Source organism: Paraphaeosphaeria sporulosa (genome assembly GCF_001642045.1).
Source record: "Paraphaeosphaeria sporulosa strain AP3s5-JAC2a unplaced genomic scaffold CC84scaffold_2, whole genome shotgun sequence".
In the NCBI taxonomy this organism is placed as follows: Eukaryota; Fungi; Ascomycota; class Dothideomycetes; order Pleosporales; family Didymosphaeriaceae; genus Paraphaeosphaeria; species Paraphaeosphaeria sporulosa.
Window position 1 is genome coordinate 3938936 of NW_017253361.1, and position 20618 is coordinate 3959553.

General features: G+C 58.3%; 10 protein-coding genes across 10 annotated transcripts; 5 read left to right on the forward strand and 5 right to left on the reverse strand.

Annotated features, from left to right (window-relative positions):
- Positions 1-325: 325 nt before the first annotated feature.
- CC84DRAFT_491671 (uncharacterized protein) lies at positions 326-1036 on the forward strand. The gene has a single exon (XM_018186499.1). It carries the CDS (start codon positions 536-538, stop codon positions 1013-1015), a length of 480 nt encoding a protein of 159 aa, XP_018041042.1. The 5' UTR covers positions 326-535; the 3' UTR covers positions 1016-1036.
- A 967-nt stretch (positions 1037-2003) lies between these two features.
- Positions 2004-2821, reverse strand: CC84DRAFT_1161561 (uncharacterized protein). Its single transcript, XM_018177773.1, has 2 exons — positions 2099-2821; positions 2004-2044 (listed from the first exon to the last, which is right to left on the reverse strand). Exon 1 carries the CDS (start codon positions 2680-2682, stop codon positions 2350-2352), a length of 333 nt encoding a protein of 110 aa, XP_018041043.1. The 5' UTR covers positions 2683-2821; the 3' UTR covers positions 2004-2044; positions 2099-2349.
- A 436-nt stretch (positions 2822-3257) lies between these two features.
- CC84DRAFT_1184643 (alpha/beta-hydrolase) lies at positions 3258-4853 on the forward strand (the record flags this gene model as incomplete). The annotated part of the gene is made up of 2 exons (XM_018180764.1): positions 3258-3331; positions 3392-4853. The coding sequence occupies 2 exons, from the start codon at positions 3258-3260 to the stop codon at positions 4851-4853; spliced, it is 1536 nt and encodes a 511-aa protein (XP_018041044.1).
- A 698-nt stretch (positions 4854-5551) lies between these two features.
- CC84DRAFT_491712 (uncharacterized protein) lies at positions 5552-6934 on the forward strand. Its single transcript, XM_018186500.1, has 2 exons — positions 5552-5811; positions 5895-6934. The coding sequence occupies exons 1-2, from the start codon at positions 5668-5670 to the stop codon at positions 6786-6788; spliced, it is 1038 nt and encodes a 345-aa protein (XP_018041045.1). The 5' UTR covers positions 5552-5667; the 3' UTR covers positions 6789-6934.
- Positions 6833-10494, reverse strand: CC84DRAFT_1161563 (uncharacterized protein). Its single transcript, XM_018177774.1, has 2 exons — positions 9991-10494; positions 6833-9788 (listed from the first exon to the last, which is right to left on the reverse strand). Exons 1-2 carry the CDS (start codon positions 10191-10193, stop codon positions 7142-7144), a joined length of 2850 nt encoding a protein of 949 aa, XP_018041046.1. The 5' UTR covers positions 10194-10494; the 3' UTR covers positions 6833-7141.
- Positions 10495-10656: 162 nt separating this feature from the next.
- Positions 10657-12525, forward strand: CC84DRAFT_1161564 (uncharacterized protein). Its single transcript, XM_018177775.1, has 3 exons — positions 10657-10756; positions 10806-11131; positions 11184-12525. Exons 1-3 carry the CDS (start codon positions 10687-10689, stop codon positions 12216-12218), a joined length of 1431 nt encoding a protein of 476 aa, XP_018041047.1. The 5' UTR covers positions 10657-10686; the 3' UTR covers positions 12219-12525.
- Positions 12526-12767: 242 nt separating this feature from the next.
- On the reverse strand, positions 12768-15273 carry CC84DRAFT_1113170 (uncharacterized protein). Its single transcript, XM_018175343.1, has 2 exons — positions 13838-15273; positions 12768-13791 (listed from the first exon to the last, which is right to left on the reverse strand). Exons 1-2 carry the CDS (start codon positions 15227-15229, stop codon positions 12841-12843), a joined length of 2343 nt encoding a protein of 780 aa, XP_018041048.1. The 5' UTR covers positions 15230-15273; the 3' UTR covers positions 12768-12840.
- Positions 15274-16233: 960 nt separating this feature from the next.
- Positions 16234-16662, reverse strand: CC84DRAFT_1081188 (uncharacterized protein; the record flags this gene model as incomplete). Its single annotated transcript, XM_018173920.1, has 1 exon — positions 16234-16662. A coding segment is annotated over one exon (429 nt), but the record flags the coding sequence as incomplete, so codon positions are not given.
- CC84DRAFT_491791 (uncharacterized protein) lies at positions 16604-18886 on the reverse strand. The gene is made up of 2 exons (XM_018186501.1): positions 18675-18886; positions 16604-18578 (listed from the first exon to the last, which is right to left on the reverse strand). Exon 2 carries the CDS (start codon positions 18523-18525, stop codon positions 16699-16701), a length of 1827 nt encoding a protein of 608 aa, XP_018041050.1. The 5' UTR covers positions 18526-18578; positions 18675-18886; the 3' UTR covers positions 16604-16698.
- On the forward strand, positions 18833-20031 carry CC84DRAFT_491827 (uncharacterized protein). Its single transcript, XM_018186502.1, has one exon. It carries the CDS (start codon positions 19152-19154, stop codon positions 19872-19874), a length of 723 nt encoding a protein of 240 aa, XP_018041051.1. The 5' UTR covers positions 18833-19151; the 3' UTR covers positions 19875-20031.
- The last annotated feature ends 587 nt before the right edge of the window (positions 20032-20618 follow it).

Consider the following 20618-nt stretch of genomic DNA (forward strand, 5'->3'; position numbering starts at 1 on the left):
TCGGCGATGACAGGACCGAGTGCTCGAAGCGATAGGCCAATTGTTTATGGATTAGGAATTATCGAAACCTATAGCCAGTAATGATCAGAAGAGTCCCTAGCATAATGCTGAAGAAGCGAAAAAACGGCAAGGACGTTCCCAATGCGGTAGCTTGCGACAATGTGAGGATCAATGAGGATGCCGCAAGACCAGAGGATGTATCAGAGTTGATAACGGAGGGCACGACCTTAGGTGATAGGGCAGGTGGGGGGGATATCTTGCGACGCTTCCCGTAACAGCAGCACAAAGCGGGACGCCAAATGCGGGTTTGAGAAAAGAGCTATACGTACACTACAACAGCATGTGCCGAAGTACAGTCCAGACGGTGATTGTCAGAGATGCACGCGTCCTGCCTTTCTCAAGATGTGCTCGAGGAAACAGTCAATTGCTCGTGAGGTAAGATGCACCGGTGAGTGGGGATACGAATAGACGAGTTTAAATCGCCAAACAAGAGCAACGGCACCAGAAGAAGAACAGAGACGAAAAGGAGAGCAAAATGGCCAGCAGCGAATCTGGAGAAAAGAGCGTCGTGCTTGCAAGCAGCACCCGACCAGCACCTGGAGTCGAGAGCGGTGGAGGGGACGACGAGAGGCAAGGCGGGATCAGAGACAGTCTTGCCAGCACCAGAGCCTTCGGGGCTGGCCCGCGCAGATGGTGCAGGGCGTGGCGGAGAGACCTAGGATCAGGCGAGAGCTTGGACTGCAGAACGCAAGCGAAGCAACGCCATCCTGAGTCAACGAGTCAGGGTTGGTTGCGATGTCGAGTGATTGGTGGGACTGATGGTGAGACGCGGGCAATGCACGAGGGTTCCCGCTTCTGCTCCACGCGGCCAATTCGAGATGGCGCACCCTGCCGTGTTCTCTGCGCGCAGCTCAGCTCTTTGGGCGTCGTAACAATTGCGTGCGCTCAGCGCACTGCCCGTCCCTGGCGCTTCGGAATCGAAATGAGCGATTGTCGCAGTCAGCACGCAACGTGAGGCGGCCCGAGGCGCACGGTGCGGTCGGAAGCATAATAATATCAGGACAGATATATTGGCTGGCCCGTGCACGGTTTGAGGTTGACGATCCACCACCATAGCTCCAGGGCGTCGGGCCAGGCACGCTTTTCGATGTGATGCCGCGTCGCGCTCGCATGCAGTGTCTGCCTGCTGAGGGCGCACCGTGCAGCTCTTCTTCGCACGATGCCACTGCAACCTGCTCGTTGATGGTCAGCATTCGCGCATGAACGAACCCCCACGGCACCGAACAAGACGCCTGCGAGTCGTGACATGCCAGAGTCAGCGCAAATGAGCACGCGGTCCTGCTGTTATATTAATAAGACTCCTGCCGCACTGATATCGATGGAACTTTGAAGCGACCATGACGCATGGTGGTGCTGCTGATGCGCAAGCGGGGCTAAACCGTTGTCTTCCGTCCTCAAGCGAATATCGAAAGTGCACGGAGGACCCGCTTGACGGCATCTTCGACAGGTGACGTTCGGGAATGTCCACAGGCTGTCGAAGAGCCGAGAAGCGTGATGACTGCAAGCTTGTTGTGTCGCTTCTTCGAAAGCTCCACCTCGTATCGCTGCCCGAAACACACTGGTGTTGATATCTAGCGTACCATGCTGATCTGCGCTGTGGGGCTGGCGGTGGACTTGAGGAGCCTCACGACCATGGAGACTCGATGTCCTGGCACATTCTGGGGTCACATTCCACAACGCTCTTCCTCAACGACGAGTTCCACTACTCGCCGTAGACAGTGCGACAGGCAAATGCCCGCCACGGCCTGTAAATCCAGCCATTCACCTTCGCCCGCTCAAGTCCACCATTATTCCACGGGTCTTTCATCCCCACATCACTCGCTGCAAGAGTACTGTTGCCCCAGACCTCCACAATATTGTACAAGAGCGTTCTGTCTTAGGTTGCCCATCCGCGAGGCCTTCCAAATTAGTACAACGTTGCTAATCGTCGCTGAGGGCACGACAGCCAGAAAAGGCTACCACCTGGATGATATTTCTGATATTGGTACTCTGTCGTTCATCAACGGCTGTTTCATGAAACGCTAAACAAATGACACAGAACGCCGACCCAGTTCAATGGGACTGCAGATAGCCGCCGGTACAACGAGCAAACACCAAACAGCCTGTACAACGCGGTTGCCGCGCTGCGATGACAGCTTCGCACAATCCGTGGAACTCACCACGGCGGTGCTTCCCTCATAGCGACGGTTTTCCGGGCCACCACGACTGGCAGCGCGAAGACAGCATCCAATCTGACCATCATGACTCGGGCTCCATGCACTTCCAGCACGACCAGGCCACTTGCACCGCTTAAGGAAAATCTCTGAGCTCGCCAGCCAGGTTATAGGTCCATTCTCCACTACAAGAGACATGTGTAATATCCGTGACCTCCACATGCGTCACGCGTGCCTGGCTGCTACTCGATTTAGCAAGAGTTGACCCGGCAAGTGCTGAACACAGAACAAGGGTCCACAATATCACAGGCTTGCGCGGACCAGTATTCAAGGTCCCTCTAGCAACTCCTCGACGCTTGTGCAAGAAATCAAGACGACGTCTCACGAGCTTGCGCTCGCCAAACGCAAACTGAGCTGGCAAAATGTCTGCAGAGCCATAGATATGACCGGATTTAACCAGAATTGGCATTATATGGCCTTATGGTCGGCAAGTCTGGTGAAGGCAGATTGTGAAGGCGACCGGAGGCGCAGAGGGTCGCAGCATGCTGTCAGAGCTCAGCGACCGACAGAAGAAACTAGAATCTCTGTGCACCTAATCCTATAGTAGCTCACTTTATAATCACGTCTATGAAACTTTCAGTTCATAATCTATCTTGAGCCTCCATATGCACACATGAGCGGGCTGGCTAGGAAAGTCTTACATGATTTTTCGACCACTGTGGAGCGCTGTGGCCATTGTGTGAGCCAAAGAGTCTACAGCATGAAAGGCTTTACTTTATCTCCAGCTCTTCACAAGGAAGATGCTTCCAAATCTGCGACAGTGTTTCTGGTCTTCTGTGATGCACAGCCACAGCGCCACAATCTCGTCAAGCGGCAATCATTGGTGACATCACACGGTAACCGATCCCTGCCATTTGTCAACCATTCCTAGTCTTTGTAAACACACCTCACCCTCACCAGTTTACGTAGCGTGGCCTCCTTGAGTGCTACAAAGCCAATGCGGCAATCACAGCGAAAAGGCACCGCCGTGTCTTTGCCGTCATCATGAGCGGCGCCCTACAGAGCCTGTCTTACTTCTTCCGCCTGCCATTCCACATCCAATGGCGCACATTTCTTGTGTAAGCAAACCCGAGAGAACTCTAGATACGCCGCGGTTGCTAATCTGCTTGCACATCTAGACACCTCCCCCGATTTGTTCCGCTATCAATCCTGCATCTTACCTCACCAGAGGGACCGCAGCCCTTCATCGTAGCCCTCCCGAGCCGCAAGAACAACACGATCCCACTATATGTCTTTGTGCCGCCTGCACCCGTGCCGCTCGAGCGTGAAGAGGGCGTCAGAATACCGGTCGAGAATGGCGAGTGGAAGGTCCCGGTCGTGCTCGACTTTCACGGAGGCGGCTTTATCATGGGCAGCCCACTCGAGCAGGCTCCCTACGCGGCCATGATGGCGCGCGAGCTCGGTGCCGTGGTCATCAGCGTGTCATATCGCATCGGCCCGTTCCACCAATTCCCAGCCGCCATTCACGACGCGGAGGACGTACTCAGTGCGATATTGGACACCGACCAAGTATCCAAGGCCAGCAAAGTGCTGCGGAACGAGATCCAGCGATACTTTGGCATGACGATTGAAGAGGTCAAGAAGAAGAAGAAAAATAAGAAAAAGAAGAAGAATGCACACGCCCTCAACGACATCCAGAAAATCACGCTCGACCCGTCGCGTCTCGCCATCTCGGGCTTCTCGGCTGGAGGAAACATTGCACTCAACATGGCAATCTGGGTTCCGCCTTGTCCGCAGCTTTTCAGCTCCCCAGCTACCGCCTCAGGCACCGGAGCACAAACTCCCGACATTTCGCGAAGGCCGTCGCCAGCCGACACCTTTTCGCCGCTGCTACCACCCGTGCGCGCGCCTACTGTGCTCGACGACATCTGCCAGCCGTGGCCATCCATGCTCCCGCCAGAGAAAGCACAGCCCCGGCTGCTACCACTGTTGCTCTTCTACCCCTCCCTCGACGCACGTCTGCTCCCCCACGAACGCCCGATGAAAGACATGCCGAGCGCCCTCAACCCCGACGACAAGAAACCACAGCAAACGCGGATGCCAGGTCTCTTCTCCATCATGGGCCCAACGTACCTCCCCAAGAAGCTCCGCGCCCACCCGCGCGCAAGCCCCGGCCTTGTGGACCCGAAAAATGTCCAAAAAAACGCCGCAATCCTGCTAGTGCTCCCCGAGAAGGACACCCTCGCCGTGCAGAGCGACGTCTGGGTCGACAAAATGAATGGCAGCGGGTGGAATGGTCCCGTGCGATTCGGAGACGGCCGCGATAATGATTGGAACGGACGCGAGGGCAATGTGGGCGCTACGCCAAGCGGCACGAATGGCGGGATGGAAGTCTGGCACGCGCCTAAGTGCAGGCACGGATGGACGCAGTTCCCAGTAGCGATCCTCGGTAAGCACGAGAAGGAGGAAAGGAGGAAAGTGTTCGAGAGGACTCTAGACTTTGTCAAAGCGAACTGGAAGAAGACATTGCCGACTGAGCAGCTGGGCAACATGAATCAAGAGTTGAGGCCCCTCGATATTCCTCCTGTGCAGGCAGACGAGGGGGCTTCTTCCGGGGCCGGCGCGGCCTCGTCATCATGAGGACTGCATCCAGGCGTCGATTTTGCTTTTTGGATGGGTATTGGTACAATGGGCACTGCGTGGATTGGAATCTGGCGTTCACATAGAAGGCCACTCTCGCCGACTGAATCGTGGGCTACGAAACGACATGATTTCGAACTTCACCACTTCACGTTTTCATATATTACCTTCGTTGTGCAAGCGACTTCAGAAGAAACACCCAATACCATGCGCAGCGCATCCGCTAATCTCGCACCCAGCGCCAAGCCAGATAACCGCGGTTCCAAACGCAGCCTAGCTCCCCTCTCACTGTTATCTCACACGACACACGACCACATCGTCACCCACAGCGCATACAGTTCCTTTCTAATGTTGCCCTAAAAGCTCGTTGTACATAGATCTCCTTATTCGCAATGGTCGCGCCCTTCATCAAAAAGAGCTACTGGACGCTCGCCGCACTCGGCGGCATCTGGGCACTGCTCCTCGCTGCCGCCATACATCCCACCGTGCAAAGCCAGTAAGCAAACCCCTTTCCCTGCTATTCTCAAGAAAACACAAGGGAGAATTGGAAAATGATTTGGATGGGATGAGATGGAATGCCATGAGAAGGTGGCTGATTTAAACGCAGCCTCGTGTATATGAACAAACTGCACCATGGACACTTCCTGAATGTGAAGAACCCTGAGGAATTCGGATTTGCTAGTGCGTCTTACATTCCCTCTACCCATGGTATTATCCTGAGCTAATACCATTGCTGCATGTAGAGGGCCAGGTCACGCCGTTCTGGCTCGAGACTAGCGACCATGAGCAGCTGTTCTGCTGGCACGTGCTTCCGATGGATGTGTATCTTGAGCATGAGCGAGAGCTTGTGAGTCGCGTGCAGGATGACGTTGTGGAGAGTGGGGAATTTACGAAGACGCTGGGGGCGAGGTTGCTTAGAGAGGATGCGGGGAGCAAGTTGGTTATCAACTTCCATGGAGTAAGTGCCGCCCCTGTCCCGCATTAGATGATGGACAGAAAAGCTCTTGAGAGGGCTTTGTATGCTGACCAAAATAAATGTAGAACGCAGGCCACCTCGCCCTCGGCTGGCGGCCCTCCATCTACCGCTCCATGAGCGGCATCCCACGCACCCACACCCTCGTCTGCGACTACCGCGGCTTCGGTCTGTCCACCACCACCAATGCCCCCCACCGCCCCACCGAACCAGGCCTCATCACCGACGGCATCTCCATCGTCGCCTTTGCTCTGCATACCCTGCACCACCCCGCCTCTCGCATCACGCTCCTCGGCCAATCACTGGGCACCGCGGTCACCGCCGCAACGGCCCTCTACTTCACAGACCCCACCTCCCCCCTCCTCCCGTCCTCCCTTCCCCAATCACCATCCCCAAAGCACCCCGAGTCTTTCGCCGCGATCGTCCTCGCAGCAGCCTTCACCGACCTCCCCACGCTCCTCAGATCCTACAAGATAAAAGGGTTCATCCCGATCCTCTCGCCGCTGCAAAATTACCCCAAGATAGCTTCCTTCCTTTCCTCTCGCATCGAAGACACCTGGCCCACGCTGTCCCGCTTGCAAGCTCTGATCCCCGCCGCTACGCATGCCTCGGCCCCGCTCCATGTTACTATCCTGCACGCCCGCAACGACCAGGAATTCCCCTTCCAGATTGCCGAGACGGTATATGCGCCGCTGGAGACGTTGTTGTTGGCTGAAGAGGGCGCCAGTAGTGTGAGTGAGCGGCGGAGTATCCAGGGCGGGGAGAGGGTGTCTAGGGGCGCGTTCGCGTATCGGAGGGTTGAGACGAACGACGGGGAGAGGAGCGTGGAGGTGGAGGTTGTGAGGTATGGGGGGCATAGTGAGGGCGTGGGGTGGGGGCAGGTTAGCCTGGCGGTCAGGCGGGCGTGGAGGAGGACAGGCGCGGATGGGACGGGGAAGGAGTATACTGGGGATGAGATTTAGAGTTCGATTTAGGGGTGTTACGGTCGGGTGGGTACGAGGGCTGGTGATGGACGAGGTGTGCAGCCAGTTGTGGAAGAAAGCGGGGTGCCAGCGCCTTGGGCGAGGCAATGTACGATAGAAATATAATCTTCGCGTCATCACCTGTCCTCAAAACAGGAAACTCGAGAGAATGGATGGACAGCTGCCATGGCGAACAAACGCAAGACAGGTAGGCAGAGGTGAGATCTTATTTCTAACAGCAGTATACACGACGGCCAGGTCTCCTGGACCTGGACCGCCTTGAGTGTGGTATCCCACGCGCCGCATCGCGCAACGCCGTTTCCTGCCAAATATCAAAGCTCAGGCAACCCGGCCTAATCGACAACCTTCAGCATCGCGTATGCTGGATGCCCAACGGCCTTTTCAACTAAGGCTAACGGGTCCTCCTTTTCATCTTGCTTCGCCACCACCGTGCCGTCCCCGTTTCCCTCATCCAGACTAACTTTGTCCACCTCCGCCTCAAAACTCCCTCCCTCCAAGAACACCTTCAGCATCCCCTGCGAATAGCCCGACAACAGTGCTGTATTCTGCATGTTCATTGTAACCGGCTTATCCGTGCTGCTGTCCGCCATATTCCAGAATACCAGCTTCGGCATCTCGTACCCAGCGTCGGCGTACTTGCGCTGGATACGGATGTAGCTGCTCGTCCAGCGCTCATGCCCGTACAGCGCAGCGTCGAACTGCATGTCGCTAAACACGAATATCTGCTTCACCATTTCGTCCTGTGTCAGCTTGTTCGCCAGCGCCATAGGGAGGATCACGTCTTCGAAGACGGCGGTGAAGTTCGTGGACATGCCCCAGGCGGCCTTTTCCATAGCACGCACTTTTTCAATGAGGCCGCGGGTGTCGGTAGGCCCGCCGATGGAGACGTAGGACGGGGACGAGGAGAATGTGATGAAGCCGCCACCAAAGGGGGGAGCGGTGACGTCGGCGACAAGGAGGGAGAGGCCGATGGCGGCGTCTAGAGGGGTGGTGTGGTCAGGCAGCTGGGGCTCCATCATGCTGCCGCTGACGTCGCAGACAGCGATCGAAGAAGAGAGCGCACCGGAGTCTTTGATGCGCTGGACAAGTGTCTTCCACTGTTCGTCCACAACCTCGCGGGCTACGGCAGCGGCGCCGCTGGCGCCGCTGATGCCGCGAAGGGATCGCGCTTTCGCAACGAGTTTAGAGGGCAAGAGTGTGGCCCCCGAGATTCTAGCTTTGCCGGCCGCGACGTTCTTGATGTATGTGGAGAAGTGCTCGTTGTCTTTCTTGGCGAAAAGCGCGCTGTAGCGGTCCATTGCGATAGATGGGACACGGTCGTACTTGATATTGGAGAAGGTCTGGGCTGCGATGTCCCGCTCGACTACAGCAAGCGCTTTGCGGAGCGGCGAGGTGTACTCTCTGCGGAAGTGTTCGCGCGCGTGCCGCAGATACGTCTCTCGCTCGGTGTTGCTGCCTTTGGAGTCGTATTTGGTCAACCTTGGAGCCAGGATCTCGGCGATACTTGATGAGACCGTGGTCCATTTGTCGTGGAACTCGCCGAAGCTGGGTGCCCACTTCGCCGCAAGTGAGAGGTTCCTCAAGTGCGACTTTTCGCCGGAATCCAGAAGCTTCCGATCTTCCTGGAGTTGCCAGGCAAAGATGCGGGCCACGGTCAGATGGAGGGCGCGGTAGAAAGGGTCTTCCTGCAACTTGCGTGTCACACGTTCGTTTTGTTGATTCCTCCATAGCTTACGCTTGGCTTTAGCTTCGGCAGCGTCCCATTGCACCCTCTTCCTCCAGCCCCTGGCCCTGTCTTGCTTTTGTGTAAGCAAAGCAGAAGGGTCTCCATCAAACTTCAGCTGGTCGTTCGAAGCGAAGACAAGTATGTTAAGGAGGTCCTTGTAGTAGCCGTGTGAGACTCCGAAGCGAACGTCGTGAGCTTTGAGGAGGCTCTCGGCCTCCGCCTCGTCAGCACTAACGTGCGCTCCCTCAATATTGATCGCCATTTCATTCGTCGGTATAGCCTCTTCGGCATCAATCATATCGAAGTCCTCACTGGTTATGTTCTTTGTAGGCTGGCTGAGTATCACCAAGTCAGACTCAGGATGGTCATTCTCATCTGGCATCTTGACGTCCGTATCGCCACTGGCACCAGGTGCCTTCTTCTCGATGACCGGACGAGTCAGCCAGACGAGGTTGGTGAGCAGAGTGTGGGGGTGATTCTCAGCTAGCCAACCCAGCGCTTTGTACGCAGCGATCTTGCTACTTTTCCCTAGATGGATGCTGCGTGCATTGAAGATGATTTTCAGCGTTGTGAGAGGATCTTTTGTCCATGCGTCTTCGAGCAGGCTTTTGAGCTGATCCGAAGATGTGTTCTGGCCAAGATCGTGGAACAAGTCCACCAACGGGTCCTTTGACGAGATATACGTGACGTCTTGGTTCTCTGTAAGTGCTTCGTTCTCTTTCGCAAGATGTTCGGCAGTTCGATCGTGGGCAGCGTGCTTCTCCAGACCTGTGATAAAGGGAGCCTTATGCACAGGGTCATACCCAGTCTCCACTTTGGCAAGCCTCTTGATAGGCGAGTCTTTCCTGCCACCAACCAGCTCTGTTACCAGGGCGTCAAATTCGCCTTGTTGCATGAACAAAGCTTCATCGTAAGGGAGAAGGACTGGGAATGAAGAGTCTAAGATGGAAGGCTTCACAGCGGGAAAATCTTCATTTTGAGACGCTGCTATTCGTGGCTGCTTCTTGGCTGATCCCGTCAAATCTGTAGGAGGCAGAATTGCAAGATTGGGTGCAGTATCATTTTGGTGTGAACCTGTGGACATCTCTGCAATAAGCGCAACGTTCGTAGGTGCCGTGAAATATCTGCTCGCGTAATGTCTTGACGATGTAGAGGACGATAACGCCGCCGTATATGTTCTCTGTGAGGAATACGATGGAGCACGTGTTTGGTGATGCGTCAGAGGAAGCCTAGAGACCACTTCCGTGAGTTTGCTAGTGGTGAGTCAGTCGTTGCGGTCCCACTTTTCAATGACATTTTATGCAGTGAAGAGTGTAAGAAGTTCCGGGCGGTATGCAAGTGAATGCTTGTGGATACTTGGTGCAGTGTGACACGAGGTGTTTTCAATGTAGAACCAAGCCTCTCTGAGCCTTGTGGTGATCATTCGGGCCTCTCATTGGCGAAGTAGACACTTACACTTGCAAGACGCGTCCTTTTACCCACTGCCACGAGCCCAACAGGGGCAATTGCACCCTGGCTGATGCATGCAGAGAGCAAATGTGCGGTTGATGGTACATCGAAGAGTCAGAGAGGGCGCATTTCAGAATGGCGGATGGGTACGGGGCCAAGAGGTTGAATTGGTGAATCAGAATCGACATGTACAGCGCGGTTGCAGGCATCTGTTTAGGCAGCACTGCGCACGTGCCTCCTGCCCAGCTAGGACTGATGAAGAAAGGAGAGATCTACGGCATGGTCACAGGTAGTGTCCTCATATTCCGACAAGGCAGATTTTGTGTAGAAGTAGAGGGATGTCGAAAGGGTCCAGGTGAACCGCGGCGGACAGTAGGAAAGCATTTCATGCACATGGATTGATGAGTTGCGACATCCAGCTGCAGATTAGAAAGCAGAGTCGGACAATCCATCGAAGTGTTTTGATGAGACAGCTCCAGACGCAAGTAATATGAAGGTATGATAGGAGTGTTTTATAAGACAGCTCCAGATGCAAGTAATATAAAGGTATGGTGGATTGACTGTAGTCGAGGTGTAATGCCCTTCGTTCACAGCGAGGGACTGCAGCATGCTTAGTCAGCCCCCGCTAACAGGCATCAACACCAACGCGGAGCTCCAACAGCTCGCCGCTGCACTCACTCTCCACACACACGCCGACCAGCCATGGCAAAGGACGCTGCGGACACGCCCTTCTTCCAGAAACGGAAATCGGAGGGCCATATCGTCGTCAGAGGTAGCTATCTGCTTCATTGTTCACACTAGATGCATGCTCACGCAGCTAGATCCCCCGAAGTTCGACCTTGAATCGTACATATCCAACTACGATGGCTTCACACGCGCCGACCGCCTCCGCCACATTGGCTCGCACTCCACATACCTCGCCGTCGACGCCTACCGAACCGCAATCGCAGAGGCGAAGCGCGGCAAGAACGTGAAGCTGTACTGCGACCTGGTGGAGGAGCTCGCCCAGATTGCCCCCGAGGATCCAGCCGCTCTGACGGACACGACATGGGCGACGGAGAAGACGAAGAAGGTCGAGGCGGAGAAGGACAAGCTGGAGCACGAGCTGAAGTCTTACAAAAACAACATGATCAAGGAGAGCATACGCGTGAGTGGTGCTTTGTGACAAGTGCTAGCACGCGCGGCTAACCGTCGTCCAGATGGGCAACGAAGACATGGGCCACTTCTATTACGCCGCCGGCGAATACAGCAACGCACACAAGGCCTACATGCGCATGCGTGAGCACTGCACCTCGCCCAAGCACCTCGCCGACATGACGCTGCGTCTCCTCCTCGTCAGCATAGCACAAAAGTCGTGGCTCACTGTGCAATCGCACATTGCAAAGCTCGATTCCACACAAGTCAAGGGCGACGAGAAGGCCAAGCTTGAGCCCATCATATCGGCATGTGCAGGCCTGGCGCACATGGGAGCCGCCAACTACCGCGAGGCCGCAACCGCCTTCATCAACACGTCACCCGCCTTCCTCACCGCCGAGCCGGTCGCAGGGATAACATGGCAGCGTGAGGTCATCACAGGTAACGACATTGCCGTCTACGGCGGCCTCTGTGCCCTCGCCTCCATGGACCGCAGCCAGCTCAAAGACCGCGTCCTCGACAACAACGATTTCCGCAACTTCCTCGAGCTCGAGCCCCACATCCGGCGTGCCATCAACCTCTTCTGCGCATCCAAGTACTCGGCCTGCCTCGAGGTCCTCGAAAACTACCGCACCGACTACCTCCTCGACGTCTACTTCTCTAAGGACCTGTCCAACATCTACGGCCTCATCCGCCGGAAGAGCATCGTCCAGTACTTCATCCCCTTCAGCTGCGTCACGCTCGACGAGATGGCGGCAAAGTTTCAGACGGCCGGCGGCGACTACGCCACTATCGAAGACGAGCTCGAGGCCATGATCAACAGCGGCACCCTCGACGCTCGTATCGACCTCGTCGACCGCCTCCTCATTTCCCCGCCTACTAATCCGCGCTACACCGTGCACGCCGACGCCCTCGCCATGGCACAGTCGTACGACCACACCCTGCGCCTGCGCCTCACGCGCCTGAACATGATGGCGGCGGGCTTCGAGGTGCGGCAGGACAAGGGCGGCCCGAAAGAAGGCGGATTAAAGGACAACTCGTTTGGCGAGGGGATCAGCGCGGGCTTGCGCGGCATCGGGTCAAAAATGGGCTTCTCGTAGGACGCGAAGCCTATACAGCCTCCGTGGCGCAGAGAGTGATGGTGGTGTGCGTAGGGGGTGCTTTCGGTTCGAGCATAGACGGAGTGGCATTTGCAGGCGTTAGGGTGCAGAGTTACGACGTGACGTGACATGACGGGGCTTGCTTGTTCCCCACGGCGTTATCACGGTTAGCGATTCATGGTGACGGTGGGGATGGAGGCGGGAGTGTGCTTTCTCAACCAAGAAGAGGCACCGGGCTGCTAGGTAGCGAATGAATATACAATACGCATGCCTGACCCAGTGCCCTTGGCTGTCTCTCGAACGCCGAACGGAGAAGTCGTGTACACCGCAGCTCAAGCCGTGGTCAATCGGAGTTGTGATGCTTGGCCCTGGGGTGACTCGGGGCGCAACGCACACGCACATTCTCGACCCATGGGAGCACGCTGGTTTTGTCATTCAAGGAAGAGGGGGTGGGGATATATCTGATTCGGTTCGGTGTGTTTCCAGCTACACGTCGCATTCACGGCCATCCATGGCAACGCCATTACAACGCAAAAAAAAAAAAAAAAAAAAAGTACAACGCGGGGTATCACCACAGTACACATAGCACAGCACAGCACTCTCTCCCCCAATTCCCTCAGCGCTAAACCTGCCTGAACACGCCCTGCGCCCGCACGCCTCCCCAGTCCTCCTGCCCCTGCGGCCCCGGCGCCGTCCCGCTCTGGTACCCATAGTACCCCGCCGCGGCCCACTCGCCGTTGGCGAAGCCGCGCGCATAGGGCTGCTCCGCTGGCGCCATGCCGCCGACGCCCATCGGAGTGCCCACACCCTGGACCTGCACGCCCGGCTGGACGCTCTGCGCCTGCCCGGCGTTGCGCACCACGCCCTGCCCGCTCGGCATGCCGTACGGATTCGCAAAATACGCGCCTGCGCCGTGCGAGGATGGATGGCCGTGCCCGGCGTGCCCAGCGTTGACCGTGTGCGTGTTGTGCGGCGTTTGCAGTTGCTGGGCCGCCGTCTGGAGCTGCTGCATTGCTTGTTGCGGGCTGGGGATGCTGTGTGTGTGCGGGACTGGGGGTGGGGTAGGGATATACTGCTGGGGCTGCTGCGTTTGAGACTGTTGGGGTTGGGAGGGGTGGGATTGGGGGTGTAGGGAGGTCGAGTGGGAGCGTGAGTGATGACGCTGCTGTTGTTGCTGCTTTTGGTCGCGCTGGGCCTGGGGATGCGGGTGCGGGTGCGGATGTGGATGTGTCTGGTTCTGGGGCAGTGTTTCAGCCGACTGAGACTGAGACTGATGTTGGAGTTGAGGGCGGGGCTGCTGCGCCATTTGCGGTGTATGCGCTGGCGTCGTGCTTGCCCTCCGTTTCTCCTCCTCGAGCTCGTGGATGCGGGCCTTTGCGTCTTCGAGTTCTTTCCGCATGCGCTCGAGCTCGGAGAGCTCGGTGGGCGCGGTCTGTGCGTGGTGTGTGAGTATGGGATCCACTGCATCGGGGATGGCGGAGGGGCGGCGCTCGTCGGGGGTTTGGTCGACGGTGTAGAAGCACTGCCGATTCTTGTCGATGCAGGTCTGGCAGACTGGGCGCGTACCGTCGCACTTGGCTGGTCAGTGAGGGGCTTGCGCGGGAAGAGGGGCGGTATACCTTGGTCTTCTTGACCTTGCAGACATCGCAGCTGTTCCTTGGTCTCTTCCGCGTGGCGGGCTGTGCTTGCTGCTGCACTTGGGTCTGCTGCTGGGCGGATTGCAAGGGCGGCGGAGGCGGCACAGGACGTTGCTGTTGGACGGTAGGTGGAGGGGGCGGAGGGGGTTCTGGAGGTGAGTGCTCGGGAGCAGGGTCAGGGCGAATGAGCTCGAGCAGCGAGCGGAGGCTCTGAGCACGCAGGTCGCTCTCAAGCGAGGTAGACGACTTCTGGTCGTCTGTCCTCCTCTTCTTCTTCGCCTTCTGCGCGCTTTCCAGGGGCAGATCTGGCCTGGGCGGCTTCGGTCGGCTCGTCAACTTCTTGAGCGTGTCCGGGTCGTTCTCCTCGAGGAACTTGCGCCTCCGCGAGTCCTTCCGCGGCGGAGGGGCGCGCTCTTCGTACGTCTTGTGGATGGGGATGTGCTTGTAGAAGACATCCAGGGCCTGCTTGGTGGCGGAGAACTTGATGGACAGCACGCCTTTGCAGTCGTAGACGGGCTTGGTGGCGCGCTTGCCGAGCTTCGCGCCCTTGCCGTTGGCGGCGCGGTCCTTGTTGAGCAGCGAGTCGTTGCAGTAGTAGGAGAAGCGGTAGCTGTCGTCCTCGCGGCTCTCCCAGCAGTTGTGGAAGCTGTAGCGGTAGCCGTCGCACCGCTGGATGGCGTCGACGCAGCACTTTGCGATGGCGCGCTGCTTCTTCATCTTGTCCCTGGTGTCGGGCATCGGCTGCAGGGCCTCGAGGATGCTCATGGAGATCTTGTGTTCGGTCTTCTTGCCGGCGCTGCTGCTGCTGGAGCTGGGCGGCGCGCCGACGGCACTCGACGGGCTGGCTTGCGGCTGCTGGAAGTCGAGTGCGAGGCCCGTGGCCGGGTCTGGCACGCCTGGGCAGGCGGCCCCGTACTGGGGTGCGAGGATGCCATTTGCGCCGCTGCTGCTGCCAGCGCGGGTGCTGCTGTAGGCCTGGGAGGCGTCGTGCGGCGCGAAGCGGGGCTGCGTCTGCGCCTGCGCCTGCGACTGTGCGTGGGACTGCAACTGCGACTGCGACTGCGACTGCGACTGCGACTGCGACTGCGACGGCGGCTGCGCGGCATCCGGGGGCGCGGCGACGAGGAAGCTGGTGCCGATCCAGAAGGAGAGCTGGCAGTCGGTGTGGTCGGGGTGCTCGGGCGGGTTGGCGAGGTACTCGCGCAGCGACGTCTCAAAGGCGTCGAGACTGGCGACGGTGTACGAGACCGTCTTCGCCTGGGGGTCGCGCGCCTGGCGGCCGCGGGCAAGGTGGACGGGCGGCCCGCTGAAGATGCCCTCCTGCGCGTGCTGGTAGTTTGCGACGGCCACGGGCGCTGGGGCGGGTTGCTCCATGACGGCGGAGCCCGAACCCCAGTCGACTAGCACACGACGTAAGAGTAGAGAGCTTCACGAGGTGTCGAAAGGACTAGAGAGGATTAAGCGCCCACCGCACCCTTCACCGCTGATCCTCGCCGACGACCGCCCGCCTCCCGCCTTGCCGCCTCCACCTGCACCGCAGGCCACCGGAATGAGCGCAGCGTCGTCTGCAATGCCAATGCACGCGTCCGTCCCGCTCATCTTTCGCTGGCCCGAATACACTGTATTGCGTTGCGCAGTGCACTCTGCAGTGCACTCTACCGCGGGCTGCCTGCTATCCCCGCCTACTCGCAGCGCATCGCATCCGCGCTATCGCCCAGCATCACTGCTAAGGGCAGCCAGGGTCCGTCCAAAATCAGATCAGTCGTCTGCAAGGCCCTGAACCCGGCCGGCGATCGCGCAGCCCGAACCGCACCCACTGCCTCCAGCACCACCTTGCACACGGAGTCGCAGCGCGTCAAGCAAAAGCTGGGTCAAGTCGACAAGTCAAGTCGAGTCACGGCAACGTAGACACTCGGGTAGCGCTCAGACAATACATTAGACTAGGAGACCCCGGCCTGCGACCAGCACAGTCGCCGATCCCGTCGCGGTGTCGATGCGATAGCTGCAGCAGCTAGCCACCATCGCCATCCACGTGCAATCATCGCATATCATCATCAGCCCAAAACGCCAGCAAACATGCCATCCTCCCGTTTTCAGTGGTATCAGTCGCTAGCCCAGATGCCCCCAAGTGCCTTCCCATCCATCCGTCCATCCCGCAAATAAGTCATCCATTAAAAGCAGTCCGAGTAAACAAGACCGTCGAGCCAAGCATCAACAAGAAGCGCGTGTCCAGCAGAGCAGATAAATATCGTGGTACAACAAGAGGTCTTGATCGCGTCTCAGTGTACGTCTCGAATTCGATTCCAACGCTTGGGCTCGAGCGAGAAAAAGGTAGAGTGTCGTGGTAAAAATAGTCCGGTAAAGGTAATGCGTTACAATCAAATCAAATACTGCTGGTGTTGGAGTTCGGCCGTGACATGGGGATGATGCGGGCCGCCGATGATGTTGTCGGGCGTCCACGGGCCCTTCTCTTCGGGCGTCGCATCGTGCAGCGCATCCGCGCGCTTCAGCGTCTGCACGTCCAGGTCCGTCACGTAAGACTTGCCGTCGGGCAGCTTCAGGCGGACCTCAAACTCCTGGTCGAGCATCATGTCGTCTTTCCAGAGACGCCGCGGCCCGTCGTAGACGCAGAGGACGCGCTTCTTCATCTTCATCTTGTCCGTCGGGCACCCCCACGAAACGGGGTAGTTCTTGCGCTTCTTGCGTCCCGAACCGGTGATTGCCACGCCGCCCTTGGAAAAGGTCAGCCCGGCCCGAGGGCCCCTCGCACCAGAGGCCTTCGTAACTTTGGAGGGGTTACCACCCCCGACGTGCGATGTGACACCTCGGGGGTGTGTTAGTTGTCAATGCGACTTGTTCTTGATGGAGCCTTTGCCCGACCGCGAGCGACGTGCACCGTAAGTGTCGTCGCTTGCATCGTCGACGTCGACCTCATCCTCATCCTCCTCCTCTTCCTCGTCGTAGTTGGGGACGGTGTACTCGATGCTATTCGATAGGCCGTTGCGGTCGAGCGTTTCCGAGACGTTCTTGTCTTCGGCGACCGATGTCAACAGACGTTGGTTGATAGCCTCGCTGGGGTCGGCTTGCTGAACGACGCGCAGAACACAGTCGTCCAAGTGCTCGTAGAACTCTTGCGCGTTGGCAAATGTAATGGAGCAAGTAGAGCAAGTACCAGCCATCTCTTGTTGCGAACCCGAGTACGGCTTGCGGCCAGTGGGCGACTTCTTCCTGCTGTTGGGCGGGTTCTGCTCTACGCCGTGCACCGAAGTGAGGTGGCGCTTGAAGACGTCGGCGCGGTTGAACGACTTCTCAGCCGCTGAACCAGAGCCCGGGCAGAAACCACACACCATGGTACCCTTGTAGTGGGTGAGTGTGTGTCGGTTCTTGTCGTACTTCCTTGCGAATCCCTTGAGATGGTACTCGCAAGTGGTGATTGGGCACTTCTCTGGCCTCTCGTTCTGATGTGTGAGCATGTGCGCCTTCAAGTCTTTGAAGACGCGGCCGCATTCTGGCAGCGGGCACAGGCCCTTCTCGCGCGTCTCCTCGTCAAGCTCGTAGCTGCTTGCGCTCTTCCGGCTGGTACCCGAGTGATGAGAGTGCAGTGAGGCGTTTGATTGCCGCCTCTGGCCGTTGTACGCTGGATATGGCTGGAAACGGTCGTTGAGGAAGGGGGACGCTGAGCCTCGCTTCAAGTTGTTCGATCCAGGGCGCCGGCTGTGAGAGGAGATGTTGGACAAGGCAGGCGACGGCGGATGCTCAATCACGCCGAAGTAAGGGGACTGGGTAGTCCTGATCTCTGGGTATGGCGAAGGGGGCATGAAGGCCAGAGGGTTCCCAAACTGGGTGAGACTAGGGTCTGCTTCACGGTCAGCGTTTGCTCCTGGTCTGCGGGAGTGTGCGAGACTGGGAGTATCAAAGGAGAACCAACAAGACGATTCAGTTTTGGCAAGGGAACTCGGCTGACTTTGAGGAGACTGCGAGAAAGGAGACGTTGGAATGAAAGGAGAATCTAAGCTAGTATCGACGATGTCGCCAGGGTGTACTTCATTCGACAGTAGAGAATTTCGACGGCCTGCAAATGCGCTCGACCTCGACCCCGACCATCTTGCCGAAGCAGGAGTAGCAAGCGATCTAAATACATTTGGGTGCCAAGGATCCGACGTGGGCGTTGGACAAGATTGAAGAGAAGACGACGCGGACTTTGAAGAGATGCTGTTTGACTCACCCACACAGCCCGGGACCTTGACGGCGTCTGCCATGCCGGGGTACTCGAAACCCTGAGCGAACCCAAGGCCCGCCGAGAGTGGATTCCAGGGCTCGTTGAACTGTGACGGGGAGCCCATGGCGGAGGATGACACTGAAGCGCCAGACTCTGACGAGGCCGAAAGCACTGGTGGCTGCTCCTGGAACGAATTCGATATCGAGTGAGGGGATGCCATGGGACTTGTGTATTGTTGGAAGGTTGCCTTGACGCCCTGGGCAATGCCATCGTAGTGAAACTGGAGGTCCTGGGGCTCAAAAGCACCATTGAAAGTGGGATCCATGGAATATGATGTGGAGGGGTGGAATGGTTGTGAGGTAGGCATGAAGTCGAGCTGTTGCTCCTGGTGGGAGTAAAGCTCAAAGTCGTGAGGCATGTTGGCGGTGGTGTATGGGACGTAGTCGACCATGACGAGAGGGGCCGTATCTAAGACGGCTGAAGAGTGGATATATAGGGTGTCGGCTTCCCCAGTGTTAGCATAAGCAGTAAACAGCACCGTGCCGACAGGGGCACGCGGGCTAGGGTGTGAAGGTCTATGGACAAGCAGGGGACACCTACGTTGAAACACTGGATTAGCCGGGGCCGCGTAGAGCCTTGGGGCCGTCGCACGGGTCGGCGAGCTCGAGGGCGTCTAATATTGGCTTTTGGTGATCTGCTGCTGTTCTTGCTGTTCGAGTGATAGCGGGCGCGGCCAGGATGGGAATGGATGCGATGGTGCAGAGGCCGACAACCCGGTAACGAGCAACGCAGGATGGCGAGGCCGGACGGGCAGATTGTCGAAGCAAAGTCGGAGAGGGTATGGGCTGCAAGCTGTGACGGGCGATCGGAGGCCTGGACTGGTGAAGAGGCTCTCGGGGGCGACATGCTGAGGTTATGTATAAGGCGGGCTGGTCCCCCAGGCGCCATGCTGCGCACGAAGCAACCGTCCCCCCGGCGGGCGGACCCTTGCAGGCCCTTTGGGCGTGGCTTGGGGTGGGAACGGTGAGTGCACGCTAGGAAAATGAGAAAGACAAGTGTGCGCGACCACCGGCGGCCATGAATCCACGTCTCCGCCTCGATCGCGCGCGCCGACCACATCGCGGTCAGACGAGCCCCCAGAGGTGCGGTGAGGGCGAGCCCCGGCGCTGCACGACGCTGCACCTCGTCTTCGCGACCATGCCGGATACGGTGGGGGCAGGCGGGCGCCGGCGAATGGCAGGACCGCGCTGCGAGAGCCTCGACGCCCAAGCGGGCAAAGGCACGCGGATTGGGACGAGCGCCAGGCGACGTGCCGCCATTCTGCACGTCGACCACCGCTTCTGTCGGGAGCCACGTCCTGCCATCCACTGCGCCGGCGCCGCCGCCGCCCTGATTCGCCGCGCCCTCGCCTGCCTGTGGCGCAGGCCTATGGCGCAGCGCGCGCCCGCCGCCCATTCGCTGGCGGCCCCGGGCGGCCTAAATATACCCTCCGCCCACACCATATGCCCAAAGGGGACCCGCGAGGCTCTGCGCGCCATGTCGCGCGCACCAAGCTTCTGCCCACACCGCAGCGTGCCAGCACCCTGCGCCGCTCCCCTGCCCGAGCGATGCTGCTCTGTGCCAGTGACCAACCCACTGCATTCCCGTGCGTCCTGTCTGCGGCCTCACCGCCGGCCAGCGAGCATCTCGCGCTCCACGTCGCTGCGGCGCGCGCCGCCGTGGCCGTTGTCGCCGGTGAACCATGGACGAGCCCCGTGGACGCTTCGACCACCGCCAGCAAACCATCTGGTTTCATGCTGATGACTGCGGGTCTGCGGGCGTGCAATCTCACCCTGGCCAGCCTCTGGAGCCAGTACGTACCGCTTGGCCAGCACAAGGCCTGTCTTCTGTCGTAATACTCGGGCTTTTCGTTCCGCCTCCAGGCGGCTTGCCGGGTCCGCACAGTCACGCTGCTTCTCACGCTCGTGGTCCCTGAATCCTCTGGCCCGGCCTCATGGGTAAGGTTGCTAAGAAGCGTGAACGGCACCCTGTCCTGGGAGCGTGCAGCCTATCATGCTACCCCAGCCCTTCCTCTGCAGTGCGACGCGGCGCTTTGACGCATGAATATTGCCTGCGTTACGGTGCTACGGGTTTCCTCTCGAGACACAATGTAACGCCTCTCTCCAACCCAGACGAGCCATGTCTAACAATGACCGCTTCGCTAATTACACACCGTACAAAGCAGCTCCTGCGCTGCACGTGAAATAAGGCGTCTTGGCAGTCAAATAGGTCGCAGCTGCGGGGCAAGGCACGTTGGGGTGGATTGTGGCAGCCCCTCGTCCACACATGGTGCTTGGGCCATGCGTTGTTGATGGTTCGGCCACCATGGCTTGGTAGGGCTATCCGTCGATCCAGCGGCATGTAAAGGAGCTATGTGCCAGTCTTCTCGATGGCGCCGCATTAGTTTTCGACTACGACCTCTGGTTCTCGTAGGAGATGATACGAGAAGCTCTTGGGACGTAGCCTTGGTCCATACCTTGCATATGCACGTCGTGGGGGTTCCGG

Excerpts from the sequence above, each read along its gene's own strand:
- CC84DRAFT_491671 (XM_018186499.1), top strand. The coding sequence starts at position 536 with ATGGCCAGCAGCGAATCTGGAGAAAAGAGCGTCGTGCTTGCAAGCAGC.
- CC84DRAFT_1161561 (XM_018177773.1), bottom strand. The coding sequence starts at position 2,682 with ATGCCAATTCTGGTTAAATCCGGTCATATCTATGGCTCTGCAGACATT.
- CC84DRAFT_491712 (XM_018186500.1), top strand. The coding sequence starts at position 5,668 with ATGGATGTGTATCTTGAGCATGAGCGAGAGCTTGTGAGTCGCGTGCAG. Across the intron at positions 5,812-5,894 it reads TGGTTATCAACTTCCATGGA|AACGCAGGCCACCTCGCCCT; the intron begins GTAAGTGCCGCC and ends AAATAAATGTAG.
- CC84DRAFT_1161563 (XM_018177774.1), bottom strand. The coding sequence starts at position 10,193 with ATGCCTGCAACCGCGCTGTACATGTCGATTCTGATTCACCAATTCAAC. Across the intron at positions 9,789-9,990 it reads AAAGGACGCGTCTTGCAAGT|CAAACTCACGGAAGTGGTCT; the intron begins GTAAGTGTCTAC and ends ACTCACCACTAG.
- CC84DRAFT_1161564 (XM_018177775.1), top strand. The coding sequence starts at position 10,687 with ATGGCAAAGGACGCTGCGGACACGCCCTTCTTCCAGAAACGGAAATCG. Across the intron at positions 10,757-10,805 it reads GGGCCATATCGTCGTCAGAG|ATCCCCCGAAGTTCGACCTT; the intron begins GTAGCTATCTGC and ends TCACGCAGCTAG. Across the intron at positions 11,132-11,183 it reads TGATCAAGGAGAGCATACGC|ATGGGCAACGAAGACATGGG; the intron begins GTGAGTGGTGCT and ends ACCGTCGTCCAG.
- CC84DRAFT_1113170 (XM_018175343.1), bottom strand. The coding sequence starts at position 15,229 with ATGGAGCAACCCGCCCCAGCGCCCGTGGCCGTCGCAAACTACCAGCAC. Across the intron at positions 13,792-13,837 it reads GCAAGGTCAAGAAGACCAAG|TGCGACGGTACGCGCCCAGT; the intron begins GTATACCGCCCC and ends TGACCAGCCAAG.
- CC84DRAFT_491791 (XM_018186501.1), bottom strand. The coding sequence starts at position 18,525 with ATGGTCGACTACGTCCCATACACCACCGCCAACATGCCTCACGACTTT.
- CC84DRAFT_491827 (XM_018186502.1), top strand. The coding sequence starts at position 19,152 with ATGAATCCACGTCTCCGCCTCGATCGCGCGCGCCGACCACATCGCGGT.